We start from the raw sequence: 19,509 nt of genomic DNA, 5'->3' as shown, positions 1-19,509 counted from the left end.
AGAAACTTGCAGTAGGGCTGTGAGTGTTGAAGTTTGCCTTCACAGATGGAAATTCAAATGCAGTGTCATTGTTAGGTGGGAGGTAATTGCTAGCAGCTTACACCCAGAGTTCTTGAGGTGTCTAAGTAGAAGAACTTAGATTTTTCCAGTTTGAATGTCCCCAACCATAGGACCTACTTGCCTCGGACAGTCTTGGTTTATACTTACTTCCTGACAATTTTTACTAGTATCTCTATTCATTTTCAGAAGTGTGGTCCCCTACCCGTGATGCTTCTTAAGTTCTCTTCAGATTAACATGGGGACTGGTGTTTCGTTGTAACTAACACTAATAGGGCTTGGTTTATTTTTATTCACCACTCTCTCTACCCCCACCCCAATTTATACATTTCAAGTTAGATGGTTTTATAGTCTGTTGACCCAACTCATTTATAGGCATGGTTTGCTTAATTTAGTCAGCAGTTAATCAAGATTTTACCACACTTGCTCTACCATCCTTTCTGCTGAAATATTTAAGTAAATGACACTTTACCCCATCGTACTTCAGTAGCCATCTCTAAAAAATACGTTCCTAAGTTTTTGTAAACCTATCCAGAAACCAGAGGAGTGTTTTGCAGTGTGAATCCTCACCCCAGACATGATCTGATTTTCATCATTCAGATGAAAGGGGTGCACCTGTAACTGCGTGCAGTGTCGTGCCTGTCAGTGTGCAGGGGACAGCCTGTGGGCAGCCTGGCCTCGTGGCGTTTGTATAACTGTGTTCCCTTTTCTCTCGGCAGTGCACGATCTGATTTTCTGGCGAGACGTGAAGAAGACTGGGTTTGTCTTTGGCACCACGCTGATCCTGCTGCTTTCCCTGGCAGCTTTCAGTGTCATCAGTGTGGTTTCCTACCTCATCCTGGCTCTTCTCTCTGTCACCATCAGCTTCAGGGTCTACAAGTCTGTCATCCAGGCTGTACAGAAGTCAGAAGAAGGCCATCCATTCAAGTGAGTTGAAGTATCACAAGTAACACTCTGCAGTTTAGGGAAGGAGCGCGCTGAGGCTGGTCAGTTCCAAAAATCAAGAATTGTAGGGCCTAACGCAGCAGGTCGGTGGCAGGAAACATCAGCTGGAAACCTTGGGACCACCTTAAGAGGAGACCGAGTTGGGAGCCAAGAACTTCTGACAAACTAGAAGCTCACACTTTAGGACTCAAGAGGATGTCTCAATTCCCAGGCAGGGTGGGGAAAGCAGAGCGTCTAAGGCAGCACTCAGTTAGAGGGGTCCAGGTACACGTGTAAGCCCCCACAGAGTGCAATCTGAAAACAACTTTGAATCTTGGTATTGAGGCTGCGCTCTTGGCGCTCCCAGAACTCGACGTGTTGCTCTTGGTTTTCTTACTGGTTTCCTTTAGTTTTCGTAGTACGGGGGCGAGTCTTGATGAAGTCAGTAGGTTGTGCATTTCTGGAATCCAGTTGCTGGCTTTTCTGACTGTGTTGTAACTTGAACAAATGTTTTCATCACAGTTTTCTTCTTGGAAATCTTAGCCCATAAAAAAATTTAACATTACCAAATGCCAGTTTTTTTAAAACCCTTTTCTCATAGAGAGAAACCCTGCTGTGACCTCTCCGGACTGTGATGAAAGGATGTCTAGCTGTGGCTCTGGTCCTTGTGTTTTCTCTCAGTGAAAACAGAGAGAACAATTTAAACTCTGTGGCATTGAAAAAGTTATTGCAAATTAGTTTAACAAATCGATAGTTGTTGAATGAATGAATAAATTTTACTGTTTGGCCACAATCTCAGATGTCTTAGCAGAGTTTTTTCCCCCTTGTGCATGACACGTTTGTGGATTTATAAAATGTGTTTTGCTAAGTTGTGTTAGTTATAACGTCTAATTTTTGTAACTTTTGTATTTGGTAGTAAATATTTTCGTAATAAATAGGAAAGGAAAAGATGCCCGTCACTCTTCTGTTTTTCCCACAAGACTGTAGGCTCTTTAAGGCAAAAGCAGTCTTCTCTTTCCTGATACCCCTCACCTCACAGAGAGTCTGGTGCTTAGCAGGCACCTAGTAAGTTCGGAGTGAAGGAACAAGTTATGAGCAGATGGTTACGTCTCCATTCTGTGGTGCATCTGGGAGCAGAACCCAGGTCTTTCTGTCTTTCTCTGTAGTTTTCAACCCCATCAAACTCAGTATCCCCACCTTCCTTTTTTATTTGTTAACAAATATTTTATAATGCCTCCTTTATCATTTTGATATGAAATTCATAGATAATGTATCTATAAACAAAATTTCAAAAATAGATCATAATTGTAATATAAAGGAGTGATAAAATAGAAAGCCATTTATAATAAAATAATATGTATTCCAGTCAATATTTAATTGTGCTTGGACATGACTACACCAAAAAAACATAATAAAGACCTCAGGTATTTGCACCTACATGTGTAATCTCCAATACAGATGTGATTTTCCAAAATGGTGAAAAAAATCTTATTAAAGTTTTAGCATAAACAGAATACAATTTTAGAAAATTCATGATATGTTAAAACTGTGGAAAAAAATACCTCTTTATATATAAATACGTCTTTATATGTTCTGGGCTCTTGATGATTATAAATAGGTTCACCTTGATGAACATCCTATGAGGCTGTAAAAGTCACGCAGGACGTAGGACAGTTCTTCATTGTGTGTGGCTGTCCCACACTTTGCAGACATCTGGCATCTTGGCCTCTGCCCACTAAATGACAGTGGTGCCCCACCCCACTCCATGACAGCAAAAATGCCCCTACAGATTTCTAAAATGTGCCCCTGGGGGAATTTCACTCTGAAGAACTGTGCTAACAAAGAGATCCTTTCCTTCCACGTCAAATGTCTGACTGTCGTTTCTTCTCCTGGAAGAGCCTACCTGGATGTAGACATTACTCTGTCCTCAGAAGCTTTCCATAATTACGTGAATGCTGCCATGGTGCACATCAACAGGGCCCTGAAACTCATTATTCGTCTCTTTCTGGTGGAAGATCTGGTGGACTCCTTGAAGGTCAGTTGCTTCTACAGCTTTTGGTGGTGAGGCTGAGGAAAACCAGGGACTAGGTTATAATTCAGAGGAAGAGCAGTACATAGGGTTTCATCAGACAAAAGAATGTATGCTTATCTCAATCAACCTGTAAAAATGGGGGTGGGCGTCACTAGAGAAGGTATCTCCTTGTGCCTGGAGAACTAACATCAGAACGGGGATGATGTAATTGACAGAAATGCAAGTCCAGTCTGTCTTCGGGCCTAAGAGAACTACAGAATTCTCTTATGCACCCTCAAATGTATAGTGCAAACAGGGTAACCTTCATTTTGAGATTATTTATGGTTGACATGACTAACTATATGCAGACCTAATTAGCTAGAGGAGATGGGCATTGGTTAGCCGGAGTTTCACGTTACCATGATTCCTGCTGACCCTCTGATGTTGGCCTTCACAGCTGGCCGTCTTCATGTGGCTGATGACCTATGTTGGTGCCGTCTTCAATGGAATCACCCTTCTGATTCTTGGTAAGGTAGCAAGGAATGCGTCTCCATGCTCTTTGAAGTAACTGGTAAGAGTGAGAGCCAAGAGAATGCCCCCCATGGCTCCACTCCCTCCACGTGGCCCAGCCTTTAACATCCATACCTTGAACTAGATACTGGCCATAGGTTTATTAAATGGTCCTGACTATAAAGAAATATCAAAACAGCTAGAAGAAAGGGAGAGTTGTCTAGATTTGGTTTAAATATGGGGATCTTATTTGTAGAAACCATTTTCATAATTTGGAAATTATTTGTGGTACAAAGAAGGCAGCCTGTGTACCTATATCTGACTCTCCTTAATTGAGAGCTCTCGCCAGGATTTCTCATATTGAAGATCTCTATTTCCTTATATTTCATGAGGAAAAATGTACATGTCACTTGAGTCTTGAGACTTTATGATATTTACACCTGCCGTGTTCCGTGATTCTGTCTTACAGCCGAACTGCTCATTTTCAGTGTTCCAGTTGTCTATGAGAAGTACAAGGTAAGCATTTATCTGATTCACATCAGATACGCCAGTCGTTGTATGACTAGTTGTTAGTTCGTGTTTTAGGCATTGACAGTTTGGAGCGATCTTTTTCTAAGCACTTCTACAGTCTGATTTTGTAAGTCAGGTGCCTATAAGAAACTGGTAACTGGTTTCCTCCAAGGAGAGAAACTGAATATCTAGGAGGGATAAGGATAGGAAAGAGACTGACTTTTATGCCTTGTTGTGCGCCTTTGATTTTTTATCACATGGTTGCATTATCTGTTCAAAAAAAACAAACAAGAAAAAATGCTTAAATAAATAAAAACTGGTGTCTAAAAATAAATTTAAACTATTAAGGCTATTATGAGACTCTATCAGTGTGAACAGATGTTTGCCTTGTGGAATGGTGTATACAGAGTATGCTAGATGCTCTGAGGTTATTCTTCATGGAGTAAGTCATCCATCAACAGACTTTATTTATGGCTTTTTGGTATTAGATGAATTAGTCTTACTTAAGAGCCAAAACACATTTGTGATTACAGAGTGTAGATTAGACACAGTTTCTAGTATTCAGAAAGTGCTATACTCCAGTGTCCCTAAGGGAGACAGCTAGCAAGTAAGACTTACCTCTGCAAGAGAAAGGAGTGATTTTTACTTCAACAGAGTATGCGGTGTTTACGGCATAATTTGAAGTCCGAAACCTGAAGTTGTTAAAATTCTTTTAAAAACTGGGCATTATGTTTATTTTCGAGAATATTCAATAGTGTTTTTAAAAAATGTTTAAACTAGACAGAAGAACATTACCTTCAGGAAAATGATTAATCGTGTGTGTTGCCACAACTGAGTCACTTTTCCTTCCCTAAAGACCCAGATTGATCACTACGTTGGCATTGCCCGCGATCAGACCAAGTCGATTGTTGAAAAGTAAGTATGCTTAGGTTCCACATTAGTCCCCTGTGTAAAATGCTGATGCCAAAGAAAGTAATTTTCACCCTGAAAAAAAGCCTTGGTTAATAGTTTGATTTTACTAGAAATTATTTCATCTGCTTCTTTAAAAGACCATCCCTTGTGTCTTAGATTAAAAAGGATGAATGGATCAGGACCACTCTGCCTTTTTGGACTGGCTTTTAAACGTTTGTGGCTGTTTCCCCACCTTCATTTATTTTCACATAGTTTATCAGTTTTAAGCCACTCTTCCCTCTCTTTTCAGAAACAAAAGTTTTAGTAAATAAATGACTTAAGGCTCAACGCTGCCTCTTTTCTACGACTACCAGATCCCTCTGTTTTCCTTTTTTTTAACCAATTTAATATTTAAATCAAGTAGTAAAATATTGTTAGACATTTTTATGACTCTGTATATCAAAGAACTGTTTTTTTAATTCTGAATTACTTATGGCAAACACTATGAACCCAATGCTTCAGATTAAAATGTCAACATTTTTATGTATTTTCTTCACATATTCTTTTTTTTTTTTCTGTGAGGAGGATCAGCCCTGAGCTAACATCCATGCCAATCCTCCTCTTTTTGCTGAGGAAGACCAGCCCTGAGCTAACATCTATTGCCAATCCTCATCCTTTTTTTTTCCCCCTTTTTCTCCCCAAAGCCCCAGTAGATAGTTGTATGTCATAGTTGCACATCCTTCTAGTTGCTGTATGTGGGACGCGGCCTCAGCATGGCCGGAGAAGCAGTGCGTCGGTGTGCGCCCGAGATCCGAACCCGGGCCGCCAGTAGCAGAGCGCGAGCACTTAACCGATAAGCCAGGGGGCGGCCCCTCTTCACATATTCTTTAAGAAACAAAACATCACAAGCAGTTACATCCCCTTTGTGGCCCCCCCCATCCCTTTCACACCCCAGATTTTAGTGCTTTTTCCAACTTTGATAAGAGGAAACTGACCACATCCAGCAGCTCTGGCTTGATGCCAGAGTCTTTACCTACTCTTTTGCTTTTTTAGGTGTACAGTGGAGCTAAGACCAGGCGAGGCCGTTAGCACAAATATGCTTCTGGTTGCTGTTTACTCCTGATTCTGAAGGATGGTTGAAGCTTAGCCCTAAACCTGAAGTCTTGATTAGCAATGTCAGCTGACTTGGGCCCCTGCTCTGGGCTGTAACAGTTGTGAGAAGTGGCTTTGCCGTTAGCTGAGGGATGGGAATGACCTTAGTCAAGGGTGACCTTAATGAAGAAAATGAAGGGCCACTTTGGTGTCCTGTGAGGGGCTGGGAACTACTGCCAACTCCGGTGGTTAGTTTTTTTTTTTTTGTGAGGAAGATCAGCCCTGAGCTAACATCTGTGCCCATCTTCCTCCACTTTATACGGGACGCTGCCACAGCATGGCCTGACAAGCAGTGCGTCGGTGCGCGCCCGGGATCCGAACCTGGGCCGCCAGCAGTGGAGTGGGTGCGCTTAACCGCTATGCCACGGGGACAGCCCCCCCGTGGTTAGCTTTCTTATGTGTCTCCTTGACCCTTGACTCCAGGTCACTAGTGGTGACCTGGCATTCCCAGAGAAATGGGCTCTGGCACTGCCCGTGTGTGGAGCACGGGCAGCAGGCATAATGCCAGATACTGCTTACTCTTCTCTGGGACCCACAGTGAAGGACCCAGAGGTTCTGGCAGTGAGAGGACGGTGGCAGGGAGACGGAGTGGATCTTGGTGGACCCCTCAGTCATCCCAGACCAGACTCGGCCCCTGCTCTCCTCGTCCAGAGTCGCCCTGCGCAAGTGAGGGACTGTTGCTCACGTGGCTCCAGCAAGTCCAGGACTCTCTTCTAGCATCACTGTTAAAGTAAAAATCTAGAACTAATGTAATATCTATGTTTTCACCTTTTTTTTTTTCTTTTCCTTAATAGGATCCAAGCAAAACTACCTGGAATCGCCAAAAAGAAGGCAGAATGAGTACATGGAAACCAGAAATGCACCCATTACTAAAACACCATCTAATAGTTATAACGTTGTTACTTGTACTATGAAGGAACGTGCTCAGTGTCAGCTTGGGCCTGCATTCCAGGCTTTTTTTTTTTAATTTGGTGTTTCTCCCCTCCTTTCCCTTTACCCACAGTATCAAGCACAAGAATTGTTGGATTAAAAAAAGAACTGATATCGTAGAACCCAAAAGAATAAAGAAAGAATCAGTTGAATAGGATAAATCAATACGTAGGCGGTGGTGGAGCTTTTACGTGTAGCTTGAAAGGGGAGAGGTTGGAGGTAAAGGAGAAAATGGAAGCTGAAACACATCTCTTGGGTTCTTCTCTTCAGTGTTCAAGGACTAGTCTCACACAGCTTCCCGTCATCATTTTGCCCTTATTTTTAAGTTAAGAAATAAGGATTAACTTATGAAGAAATTATCTGGGACAAGAGTGGGATGCCTTCCCATGGGTTTTTCTTTACAGCCCTTGATCCCCTCTTCCTGCCCCACAATGTGAGCAGCTACTCCTAAAATTCCTCTTCTTCGCTTAATAATATGACTTTCAACTCTGTGAATAACTTATAGGTGGTAGTAATCGCTCCTGCGTCCCAGAATGCCATCTGGTAACCACGAATGGAAACAGAAAGCGGGGCCGAGGAGGGAGTCTGCAGAGCCTCTGCCGCTCATCCCCAGGGAAGGAAAGGCTTCACCATCTGGGAAGGTGGTGCCTGTCATTTTTCTTGGACACCAGTTCTGAGCGTGAGTTGGAGAACTCACTCCTGAATGTGCTTTCCTCTCTCTTTCCTGCCCACCTCACCTCGAGTTTAATGAATAAGGTCGTACTTTTCTTATTATGAAATAAATGTCTGTAACTGCTGTACACTGCTGTAAACTTGTTAGAGAAAAAAAATACTCTGCATGTGGGCTCCTCAGTTATTGAGTTATTGTAATCCTATCTCAGTCCGTGGAGGGGAACATTCTCAAGAGGTAAATTACAGAAACTTTACAAAAGGCCTTCTTTGCTTGATCTTTTCCCTACGGCTTCCTCCTCCACACACTGCATCTTGAACCTGTGCTCCTCATGTTGCCCAAAGGACCACAGCCGAGCTGGCTTGAGAGGAGACTGTGTGTGTCTGTGGTTAAGAGACCACAAATTAGTATAGGGAGTGCGTTTTGTGGTTCATATGGAGTTGTGACTTTGAGGCTCGCTTATGGGTGTGTGTTATGTTTTGAGGGTTCCTTTCATTTTCAGGCACATAAAATGTCCTAGCACCTCTGCCACGGCCCAGGGTGCTCCTTTTGAGAGTGTTTCCCAACCCCTAAGCTTTAGGTCAGGGCGACTGGGCAGGGTCAGATTGTGTTTATGGGCTCTGTGCACAGTTAACAACTCACGCTGACATAGGATGGAGGGCGATTGGGAATGTTTGATGCCCGTTTGAGACCGATAAGCCTCTTCCACCCCTTCCAACATGAACATGCAGTAAACTTGAAAGAATAGTCATCTGTGAGTTCCCTCAGGTTGTAACTCGTAGTCATGGTAATCCAGAGGGAATACGCACTGGTGACTTAAAGGAAGGGCTACAATCTTGGACGGTCCCAGAGCACCACAACTCTGTAGAAGGTAGTGGAAGGAAATTTTCTTTCCACATTTTTGGGAAAATTACTTAGGAATTTAGATGAGTAAAAGGTACCTTTGCCTTACTCCATTCTCTTATTTCCTTAGCCCCCTTTCCCTTCCTTTTGAATTTTTAAACTGATTTCATGTCATAGTAGGAAATACGTTCTCCATCGCCATCCTTTGCCCTCCCAGGAAGTCAGAGCACTGATCATCTTTTTGGGCTTCCCCTCCAAAGGACCTCTTTCTGCACTGGAAGCCTCCACACCTAGCTCTCTTGTTTTGTTACTGCTGTGTTTAGATAATTGGACAGATCTTTGTGCCACACAGGAATTGTTTTTTTTTTTTTTTTTTTAAGAAAAGCCTATAGATGAAAAATTACTAATGAAACTGTGTGCGTATATGTGCGTGCAACATAAAAATACAGTAGCACCTAAGGAGCTTGAATCTTGGTTCCTGTAAAACTGCAAATTGATGTGATATTAATAAAAAAAAAAAAAAAAACACAGTGACTATGGTGTCATTCTGCTAACTTTATTCTTTATACACAGTTTGGGTAAAGTAAGAACCAAACAAGGCTTCCACTGGCCCCCATCCCCACTCCACTTTTGAGGCTTTAGAAAGCAACTAATAGTTGATACTGGTGATGATTGCCAAGACTGTAGAATTTCCATAGTAGAGCAAAAGTGTACATTTGGTTTCTGAATGAAAATGAGACCCTCTAAGAGGTGACCTTAGGAGAAAGATGAGGAGTGGCAGGGGCCAGAGGGGTCTGTTGTCCCAGTTCAGCCTCACACCACCTAGGAGGGTTCCCTGCCTGCGACAGGAAGCAGCCTATAAACCACATGTGGTCACAGTGCACTTCAGTGGAGTCAGTCACCATAGAAAACGGAAACAGTATGTCAGGTCTTTGCTGACAGCTCGTCACCTCGGATTTGCTCTTCTCCCAAACTAAGGCTGCTGTGACCCTTAACCTGGATTTTTTTAAATTTATTCAACATACCTCTTAGAAAACGTAGGCTGAAATTTTTAAAAAATAACTGATGCAAACAACTTCACAAATACGCATACAAATGTTTGAATAATGTCACTAACATGGTATATAAATATGTATTCAGAGTAACATTTACATATTGGCCCTAATAGCAAGCATACCATTAACAAAAAAACTCATGAAGAAGCTTCACCTGTTCATGTCAGACTCCAGAGGCAAGGAGCAGGCACGGTTAGAGATGAAAACCACCTGACCCCCGACCCGCGAGGCCACAGCTGCAGTCAAAGTAGGAGTCACTACAGTGGCACTTTCTAGATCAGAGGTGCTCAGAACTTCAGTGAGCTTCGGATCTCTGGGGGGCTTATCAGAATGGATCACTGGGCCTCACCCCAGTTTGATTCAGTGGGGTGCAGCCCAAGATTTTGCATTTCTAGTAAGTTCCTAAAGTAATGCTGCTGGTGGGGTGGCCACCCTTTGAGAACCAGCGGAGTACTTGGGGCTGCCTCTCAAGGAAGACATCCACTCCTAAAGCCTCTGCCTGCCTACTGATTGGGAGGACAAACCATTCCCCAGCTGCTTTCTGCCCCGGCTCACCCAAACTTCGACAGTGGACTTGGGCGACTCTAATAGGTTGCCCCAATTTGCCTACTGTTTTTGAGCGGGCAGAGTAGCGCAAATAGTAGAAAACTCACTCTGGATCTGAAAACAACATGCACGAAGGAAAATAAAAGAATGGCAGTGCCCAGCCTGGTGCCTGGGATCTGTAATCCCTGTTCTCGAGCTTTTAATACTGTCTCAAAACCCTGAAGGTTCCAACACACTGGGAATTTTCTCAGTCAACTGATGGCCCATGCAGTACTTCCTGAATCCCTGGTGGCATCAGTAACAGAGAACACAATGCCAGAGCCCTGGGCCCAGATGGCAGCCAGCCCCACTCCTGAAGTTCTGATGGAGGAGGCTGCTCCCCACATCCTCCAGCTGAACCTCTGGTGGCAGGAGCTGCCCTGTAGAAGACTCATCCCAAGGAAGAGGGCATTCTATGCCATCCCCAGGAGGTCATGACTGCACTGATGGCCTGCAACACCCAGCACATGCCATCCTTTGGCAGGCCCAATGGGGAAAAATTCTAGTAACTTACAAGAGATGGGGAGGCAGTGTGGTGTAGTTGCAAAAAGCACTGAATTGGGAGTTACAGAGATTTTTATTCTAGTTCTTGTACTGTTCCTACCTGGCTGTGTGGTCACTTCAGTTTCTGGGCTTCCTTTTATCTATCCGTGAGAGGGGTGGGGGGCGAGCACTAGTTGATCTCCAAGGTCTTTCCAACTCTGACAATCTTGAATTATGTAAAAATGCTATAAAATCCGTGGTATAAAACCCAATTCCCAGTCAGGAAGTCAAATGGCCCGGGCCCAGGCACTTGATCCTTGAGCTCTGGCCTGGGGGGCCGGGATGAGAGGAGGGGCTTCCTCTTTGCTCTGCTTTCCCACCCACAGAGGCAGCCCCCCCGCACTTGGTGTCAGGGCCCCTCCTCCTTCAAACCCAGCCCTCACGCCCCACGCGCTGACCTCCCCGTTCTCAGGCTTTAAAACCAAAGGAATTGGTCGGGCTACATCTAGAGCAGACATTGGAGTTCAGAGACTGGAGGAGAGGCCTGGAGAGTCACACATGAGCCTGGGATGGTTGGGGTCCTCCCATCCCCGCCTCTGTCCTTGCTGCTTCTTCCTTTAGATCCTTCCTCCACCACCTCACAGCTTATCTCTGATACACGCATAATAAATAAGACATTTGCACATAAGGGTGACCGGGACAGCTCCCTCCCCGCCCCTCCCCCTTTCATATAAAAGCATTAAATACAGTTTCAAAATAAAATACAAAGAGCAAAAGGGGCCTGATCTCGGGGCCACGTGTTCTCCACGGGAGAATGAATCTACACATCCCTCTCGGACCTGCCTGGGAGATCGCGGGGCCCCCTCCCGGCCCCACAGGGCCTGGCGCTGCCACGGGGAAGAGAAAGGGAGGCCGAGGCCCGGCCCCAGGCCCTGGGGGCGGAGAACGGGTGGCGCATCCACCGCGTACAAAGGGGGACAGGGAGGGGACGGGAATACAACGCGGCCTGCCGGGACCTCCAGTGCCCCGGGCTCCGACTGACGGGGGCGCTGAAGCAGGAGCGCCTGACTGAGCTGCGGGGGTAACGGAGGCCCTGGAGCAGGAGAGGAGCAAAGGAAGAAAGTGCTGATCCCATACAAGATCTCGGTCCGGGCGGGCGTGGCCGAGGAGGCGGGTGGGGCGGCCGGGCGCGCGGTCCGCAGAGCCCGCCCGGGAGGCTGGCGGGCCCGGCCTAGCTCCACCCCCGCCCCGCCCGCAGTCCCCGTGCCCGCCCCGCGGGCTCCCGGGCCCCCTCGCCCCGCCTCCTGCTGGGGCCCCGGCGCTCAGTCCAAGCCTCCGCGGCCGAGAATATCAATAATGCCAGGGTAGCGGCCGCCCCCGACCCGGGAGCCGTGCCTGCGGCGTGCCACGCCGCCGAGAGATGGGCCCCCGGGCAGGGGAAGGGGCCGGCGCGGCCTTCGCGCCCTCCTCCCACCCTTGGAGCCCTAACACTGACTGTTGGCGCCCCCCATCCCCGCGGGGCACACGATCGCCTCGTGGGGTGCGGCCGGACACTGGCTGGGCGAGAAGCTCTCCGCGCAAACGCTCGGAGGCCGCTGTGGCTTCTCGGGACACGTGGGCCCTGCGCGGGGAGGGCCGGGGCGCCGGGTGCGAGGGGAGCGCGCTTCCTGCGGCGCACCGGCCAGCTCGGGGGCTCCACTGCGCCGAGCGGAAGCTGGCGCCCCACCCAACCCCAGTCTCCGCCCGGCCCGGCCAGCGGGGGGCAGCGGCAGCGGCGGGGCCGCGGGAAGCAGGGTCTCCCAGCCAGAGCGCCGGCCCCGCCGGGCCCGAGTCCGCTACGCCCGACACACGGCGCCCGCCTTGAGGTCCGCGCCGCCGTCGCGCGGCGCCGGGGCGGGCGGCCCGAAGCCCTCGTGGCCGTAGCAGCGCAGCGCCGCCTCCTCGTAGGCCTCCAGGATGGTCTGGCGCTCCTCGGGCGTGAAGTCCATGGAGAAGGGGTGCACCTGCAGGATGTGCCGCTTGATGGTGCTGACCTTGAGCGTGGCCAGCGCGCCCCCGCACACCATGCACACCAGGCCGCGCCGGCTGCCGTCGTAGTCCATCAGGTACTCGCCCCGCCAGCGCGGCTGGTAGTTCCGCCGCTGCTCTCGGCTGCGGGGCGGCGGCGGCGGGGGCGGCGGCGGGGGCGGGGGCAGCGGAGGGAAGGCGAGTCCCCCGGGCTCCTGGCCGTCCTCGTCGTCCTCCTCTTCCTCGGCAGGCCGCTCCGACGGCTCCCCAGGGGAAAGCGGGACATCGCCTAGGAAGGGACAAAAAGCCGCATTGGAGCCGGTGGGGCAAACGCAGCCCGCGTCCTGCGTCTCAGCTTCATAACCCCGCCCCGCCCTGCCTTCCTGTCCCATCCTCCCGTCTCCCTTCAACCTTCCGCTCACCACCTCCGTCTTCCCGAGCGCTCCCCAACCCTCTCTCCCTGCCTGGCCCCGCTCTCCCTCTCCACCTGCTCTGGCCCTCCACCAGCTCACCCCACCACTCTTCTTCCTCCGGCTCCTCCTCCTCTGCCCCTCCCCCCTCCTCGGAGGCTGCGGCTGTGCTGGGGGCGGCGGGGTCCCCGGGGGACTCGGGGCAGGGCAGCCCCAGGGCCAGCAGGTGGGCGGCCTTCTCGCTCCACTCCTGGGCGATGAGGGCCTTGACGGGCCCGCTGAGGCGCGTGGAGCCCGGGTGGCGCTGGCGGATGTGGCGCTTGATGGTGCTCATCTTGAGCGAGGCCAGCGCGCCCCCGCACACCATGCACACCAGCCCGCGCCGGCCGCCGTCCAGCTCCATGAGGTACTCCAGCCGCCAGCGCTCCTGGGAGTGGCGGCGGCGGTGGCGGCCCCGCGGCGACCGGCCCGGGACCCCCACCCTCTCGCCCTCCTCCAGCTCCTCCTCCTCCTCTGCCGGCCCGGGCCTCTCAGGGACCCAGCCAGCCTCTTCCTTTACGTCTGGGGGGCTGAGATCCTGAGAGGAGGGGGCTCCAGCAGCGAGGGCGGAGTCCCGGCTCTTTCTGGTCAGGTCCTGGGGGACGAGGTCATCGTCTGTTGGGGAAGGGGTGAGGGAGAGGGGCTCAGCCTGCTGACTGGGTCGCCCTTACCCAGGCAGAGGGGGTCCCTTGCTCCTCACCCTAGCCCCAAGCTAGAGCCCCAGCCAGTGCCATGTGGAGGGGAATGAGTCCCTCCCGGTTTGACCACAGACCCCACTTTGCAGCCCTTATAACAGGGGGTCTCGGCCCTGGGATGGGCCTCGCACCTGGTGGGGACTGGGTGAGCTCGGACAGTGCCTGGGGCGGGCCGCCCCAGGCCTGCAGCAGGGCGCTGCGCTGGGGGCCGCTGAGCCCCAGGGAGCTGGGGTGCACCTCCAGCACGTGGGCACGGATGTCGTCCAGGTGCAGGCTGGGCAGTGCCCGGCCACAGGCCATGCACACCAGCCGGTTCCCCCGAGGGTCATAGTCCATGAGACACTCTGCCCGGAACCAGTTCTGCAGGGACTCCTTCAGCCTCCGCTCCAGGCGCCGGGCACCCAGCCCCCTGCTGCCCCCGGCCCTCCGGGAGGCTGAGAGGCGACGGCGCCGAGCCCGGGGTGCCACTGGGCCCCCTCGCAGCTGGCGCCGGCTGCCCCCACCAGCTGGGGCTTTGCCTGAAAGGGTTGGAGGGAGGGAAGGAACTGAGATGCTGGCCCTCTGGGGGAGCCCCCCCACCACAGCCAGGTCCTCCAGAAGCCTCTCCTCTCCCTCACTCTGCCTCTGAGCCCCCAGCCTACCCTTTGCCCTTCTCTTCCTCTCCCCTCAAGTCTTAACTCCTCCATCTCCTAATCCTCCTGCATACAAACCGGAAGGCCACCCACTCTTCCCCAGACCCAGATTCTAGCCCCTTTCCTGGACTTCTCTGTCAGCCATACCTTTCCAGCACCCTCTGCTCCCAGCCCTTCCCCTGCCTATCCCTCCAGCCTCCACTCTTCTTGATCCTCCTAAAAGCACAGAATGTCAAAGCTGTCTGGGACATTGGAGACCCCTTCGTCCCACCGTCCCCCCCGTCCCCCCTCCCCCACTATGATACAATAAGGACAATAGGTAAGCCCCACCCAGAAAAGGAACAGTGACTTGCTGAAAAAAAGCAGCTGGCTGGCTAAGCCAGGGCTGGCCCCACCTGGCCCCACCTGCCACCCAGGCCCCTGCCTCTCCATGTCCTCCATTACCTGGGCCCTTGGGCGGGCAAGCTTGGAGGCCAGCCCCCTCCTCCTCCTCTTCTTCTTCCTCCTCCTCCTCCTCCTCAGCCCCCTGGGCCCCCAGGCCCTCGGCATCTCCGCAGGCCCCCAGCCCAAGGTGGGCATCCCAGCTGTTGCTGATGACCTCCTTCTCCCGGGGACTCCAATGCAGGGAGTAGGGGTGCTTCTGACGGATGTGCCGCTTGATGGTGCTGAGCTTGAGAGTGGCCAGGGAGCTGCCGCACACCATGCACACCATGCCGTGCCGGGCAGGGTTGAAGTCCATCAGGTACTCCAGCCGCCAGTGGTCGTGGTAGTAGCGCCGGTGGTCACGGCCGGGGATGCGGCTCTTTCCAGGCCTCGAGGCCCGGGCCTCACAGTGGTCTGAGTATTTCCTGCCTGAAGATGCTGGTCCCCTGGCCCTGGAGGAGGGCAGGGGGGCACTCCCCCAGGACCCCAAAGCACCCCCTTCCAGCTGAAGATCTTGCCCTGAAGAGGGGGAAAGGGAGACAGTTTTTCAATCTCCAATTTCCAGGGAAAGAACCCAAGGTTTTGATTTTGCAGCCTGAGAAAGGGAGGTGGGGGAGGGGTGTTCTGGGGCAGGAAAGGGATGACAAGGGCAGTAAAAGGGATGTGGGAGAGCAGGGAGGCAAAACATTGGCCCTTCACAAAGAGCGAGGACCCTTTAAGAGATGATCAGGAACAAAAGGATGCAGGGCACTGTCAGGGACTAGCTCTGACTTTTCCAAAAATAAGGTGACAGCCAGGGAGGCAGCCAGCTCTGTAAGGCACCCTTCCTGGACGAGAGCTGTGAGGGTAAAGCCAGGAGAGCAGCAGGCCCGGGCGGTTACAGCCGGAGCGGAGCAGAGCAGAGCAGAGCAGAGCGGGCAGCGGGGCGAGAAGAACAAAGGGGGCATCTGTCTGCATCCAGGGCTGCACACAGGACCCACCCGCCTGAGGCCCCAGCCAGGAGGGCCCCACCCAAAGGTCTTCTCCATTTTTCCAATAATGCCCCAAATACACCCTCCTGAGAGTCCCATTATAGGAGGCCCTAAGCATCGTCAGTTCCCCACAGGAGGGATCCCCATGACAAAGCTGTCAAACCTCCAGGGAAAGGAGTTTTTAAGACCCTGACTTCCCTAGAGTCTGGGAGAGCGCATGACTCTAAAAGGGGACACCGGGGGGGGGCCAACAGAGTGGCTACTGACAATTCTGCGGCAGAGAGCGGCCACCACCCACTGGAGTCCATTAAGTCTTTCTGGAGATTTATTTTTTGCTTTGGCAGGGAGCCCGCCACTGCCCAGCAATCAGAGGGCGGGCACCCGGGAGGCCCGAGCAGACCCCACTAACCCAGTGCTGTTCCCTTTTGCCAGACAGAGTCCCCGAGCTGCCCCCCACCCTCCCTATAGTTCAGACCCTATGTTATTTGGAAAACGGTCTCCTGGCATTCTAAGTTTAATGCACAGGTGTGGTCATTCTCCCAGTGGAGAATCTCAGGGTCGGGAAACAAAAGACAGGATCAGAGAGGGCTCCCGTCACCACTGTGTTTCTCATTTGTTTTTGGTTTAAGTAGATCGTGGAGAATCTCAGGGTCGGGAAACAAAAGACAGGATCAGAGAGGGCTCCCGTCACCACTGTGTTTCTCGTTTGTTTTTGGTTTCAGTAGATCGGAAGAAAAAGCACTGGCTTCAGAGTCAGAGACCTGGGTTCGAGTCTGAGCTTCACGCGTAACTTGCTCTGTGACCTCTGATAGGTCATGTCGCTCTCTGGGCCTAAGCGCCTTTGTCTGCAAAGGCACTAGAGAGCTAGCTGGTCTCTGAGCATCCTTCCAGCGCTGGAGCTGTGCTAGTCTAGGGTGGACTGGCACTTTAAGAGCCGAAAAAAGGGGAGGAGCTGAGATTCTTTAAAAACAAAAGGGGATGGGGAGTTTCTGGGAGGGGAACTGCAGATGAGGGCAGAGCCTCCCTGGGCTGGACAGAACCTTCACGGGTCTTCACGTTGACCCTACAGCAAGGAAATGGAGAAAGTCTCTTCTGAGAGCGAACGGGGAAGACTGGCGGGTCCCGCTAGAGCTGACCAATTGTGGCAAAAATTTCTGAAAAGAAGGGAGGAGATAACGCGCGGACAGGAGTGGGTGTCTGCCTTTGTGGGCGAGCCCATCCCTTTAAAAGCTGCCCGTCGTGGGGAAGGTAGTGGTGGGCCCCCCCGAGGCGCAAGCGATGCGCTCTCCTAGGGGGAACATGGGGAAAAAGAAAAGGGTTCCTTTCTCTAAGCAAGGCCACAAGAGAAGAGGAGCAGCCCGACTGAAAGCAGCGGAGTTCCCGGCTCCGCTCCTCTGGGGGAAGCCCCCCGAAAGGGACCCACGGTCTGGGCAGACTTAAGAGACAACCGGATAAGGGAGACCACCTGGGAGTCTGAAAGAGAAAGGGGCGGGGGCAGCAAGTCCAGCCTAGAGCGCGCGACCCGTGCCGCCCGGCCAGGCCCTTTGGGGCCCCTCCGGCCTGGCCTCCAGTGCGGGGGCCGCGGGGCCCTTTAAGAGAGAGGGGATCCGCCCGAGCCCCGCAGGCCGACCCCGGGAGCTGGGCTGGGGGCTCCCCCGCTGGCCCTGCAGCCGCGATCGCGCCCGCCAGGTGGCGCCCCCGGCCGCTCTGCCCGCGTCCCCCCCTTTGTTCGGCGGCGGAGAGGGGCCCGGAGCCCGGAGCCGCAGCCCTCCCCTCCCCCATGCCGGGGCCCCCGCCCGAGCCGCCGGCCCCAGCGCTTACCGCCGTCGTCCTCCTCGGGCTCCGCGCCGCCGCTCGATCCGGCGGGCGGCAGCGGTCGGCCCCGTGCCGAGGCCGCTGCTGGCCCGGGCCCGCCCCTGCCGCCGCCGCTCCGGCTCCGGTGGTCCCCGCCGGGCTCCATGCGCTGCGCTGCGGAGCGGGGCCCCGGGGCGGCGGGCGCGGGCCGCGGGGCCGGCGGCCCGCGCGCGGCGCTCGGTGCGCGGGGCCCCGAGGCGCGGGGCGCATGCACGGGGCGGCCGGCCGCACGGACGGCTAGCTGCTCGCTCGGCGGCGCGGGCTGGACCGGGGTGGGGATTCCTGTCTGGGGCCCCTGGGGCTCCTTTAAGGGCTCCTGGGTAAATTTAAAGGGGCCGCGCGCTATTTCCTCCTGCCAGCTCGCGGGGGGCTGGGGGTAGAGAGGCGGGAGGCGACGAGCCGGGCCGAGGCTCCGCAGCCGGCGCCCGCCCCGGACGTTAGGATCACGGACCTCGCCGCCCTCGCGGGCCCGCACCGCCGCCTCCGGAGCTCCGGTCCCGGCTCCTGAAGGGTCACCGAGGTGGCGAGGGGCGCCCGCGTCCGCTGCGACGCGCTTCCAGCCAGGCTGGGCTCGCAGCCGCTGACCCTCGGGGCATCTCAGCGCCCGGCTCCCCGCCCCGGCGCCGGCAGGGGATCGATCGCCTGGGGAGGAGGCCCGGGTCCCTGCCAGGGCTGCCTCCTCGCGCGCGAGCTCGGCGCGGGCCCCGGAGCGGACGCGACTGGCAGGGGCCCCAGATGGCTGCGGCCCCGCCGAGAGGGTGGAGCCGCGGGGGCGGCCGCGCCCCCTCCCGCGGAGCCGCCCGGGAGCGCCGGGAGTTCGGGCTTCTCCATTGGAGGGGCGGACGGGCGCAGCTCCCCCGGAGCCGGTCGGGGGCGGGGGCCGCGGCCGCGGAGACTCAGGCCCGGGAGAGGGGGCGCGCAGGAGACCCGGGGAGAGCCGGCTGCGCCGGGGCCCGACGCTGTGGGGCGGGGGTGGCCCCAGGATGGAAGCCGGAGGAGAGAGCGTGCGCCGCCGTGACTCAGGCTCCTACCCCCGCAGGCCTGGGGGTGCCCGACGAGGCCCTTGATGCAGCCCCAGATCCCCCGCCCGGCCCGAGGAGGCGAAGAACGCTGACCCCGGGCGGGGTGTCGGGCACCTGGGGACGCGCGTCACCACGGCCGGGAAGCGCTGGGGCGGACCCTGGCTGCGAGCCGGGATGTCTCGGGGCCCCCAGCTCTAGGGGAGCGGAGAGAAGGGGCGCGGCAGCCTGGGGTCCTTCCGCGAGGCCCGCTGGAGGAGCAGGTGCTCGCTCTGCCTGTGGTTGGTCGCCCACAACAAAGGCGATTCCTAGAGATCCAAATTACAGGGTGCGGGAGGCCGCGGAGGGTCTTATTATCTAGAGGTGGGTTTTCTTCTCACTGGGGAGGCACCCAGCACGCCGTTAATGAAGTCGCCCTCGACAGAGTCTTTTGCTTACTCAGCACCTACTGTGTGCCAACATGATTTTAGGCGCTGGGCGTACAGCAGTGAACAAGACAGACAGGTCTGATACTGGTTATGACTTAGGCACCCACGGCTTATAAAAAGGAAACAATTCCAGCCCGTCGGGAGCCATGGGAAATATTAAATTACTTGAACACAGGAAGGTTGTCTCCTAAATGTGAAGAGGGGGTGGGAACTAAAATTTCTTAAGTGCCTAAAGGTGTCTGGCACCATTGGAGATGTCCCATCTCTTCCTCAGTCCCGATGATGACTTGCAAGAGACGTCACCTTGGGTAAACTGAGTCTTCGTCCTGCAGCTCTGCTCTCTCCACTGCTGGCCCTGCTCTCAGCGAGGAGCTGTTCTCCTTTCATCCACTTGGATGCAGGGGCCCTGG

The 19,509-nt window shown here is 53.6% G+C and overlaps 2 protein-coding genes across 4 annotated transcripts in view; one reads left to right on the top strand and one right to left on the bottom strand.

The window, feature by feature from the left end:
• Nucleotides 1–7,785, top strand: part of RTN3 (reticulon 3) — a 59,802-nt gene extending 52,017 nt beyond the window's left edge. For both annotated transcript variants that reach the window (XM_004437519.3, XM_087422745.1), the window contains exons 2-7: nt 777–984; nt 2,878–3,016; nt 3,450–3,519; nt 3,972–4,018; nt 4,869–4,927; nt 6,850–7,785. In XM_004437519.3, the coding sequence (XP_004437576.1) occupies nt 777–984; nt 2,878–3,016; nt 3,450–3,519; nt 3,972–4,018; nt 4,869–4,927; nt 6,850–6,895 (569 nt within the window). In that variant the 3' untranslated portion in view covers nt 6,896–7,785. The remainder of the gene's footprint in view (nt 1–776; nt 985–2,877; nt 3,017–3,449; nt 3,520–3,971; nt 4,019–4,868; nt 4,928–6,849) is intronic.
• Nucleotides 7,786–8,853: 1,068 nt separating this feature from the next.
• On the bottom strand, nt 8,854–17,788 carry ZFTA (zinc finger translocation associated). Of its 2 annotated transcripts, XM_087422746.1 has the most exons (5): nt 17,620–17,788; nt 14,849–15,346; nt 13,904–14,290; nt 13,141–13,692; nt 8,854–12,917 (listed from the first exon to the last, which is right to left on the bottom strand). In XM_087422746.1, the coding sequence occupies exons 1-5, from the start codon at nt 17,756–17,758 to the stop codon at nt 12,457–12,459; spliced, it is 2,037 nt and encodes a 678-aa protein (XP_087278872.1). In that variant the 5' UTR covers nt 17,759–17,788; the 3' UTR covers nt 8,854–12,456. The 2 variants fall into 2 exon arrangements, with proteins under 2 accessions (XP_087278872.1, XP_087278873.1); XM_087422747.1 differs by lacking the exon at nt 13,904–14,290.
• Between the last annotated feature and the right edge of the window lie 1,721 nt (nt 17,789–19,509).

Source organism: Ceratotherium simum, chromosome 34 (assembly GCF_057802395.1).
Source record: "Ceratotherium simum simum isolate JZ-2026a chromosome 34, ASM5780239v1, whole genome shotgun sequence".
NCBI lineage: Eukaryota > Metazoa > Chordata > Mammalia > Perissodactyla > Rhinocerotidae > Ceratotherium > Ceratotherium simum.
The sequence above is the reverse complement of the archived record's forward strand: the minus strand, read 5'-3'. Positions and strand labels throughout refer to the sequence as shown.

Excerpts from the sequence above, each read along its gene's own strand:
- ZFTA (XM_087422746.1), bottom strand. The coding sequence starts at position 17,758 with ATGGAGCCCGGCGGGGACCACCGGAGCCGGAGCGGCGGCGGCAGGGGC. Across the intron at positions 14,291-14,848 it reads TTGCCCGCCCAAGGGCCCAG|GCAAAGCCCCAGCTGGTGGG; the intron begins GTAATGGAGGAC and ends CAACCCTTTCAG. Across the intron at positions 13,693-13,903 it reads GCTCACCCAGTCCCCACCAG|ACGATGACCTCGTCCCCCAG; the intron begins GTGCGAGGCCCA and ends CTTCCCCAACAG.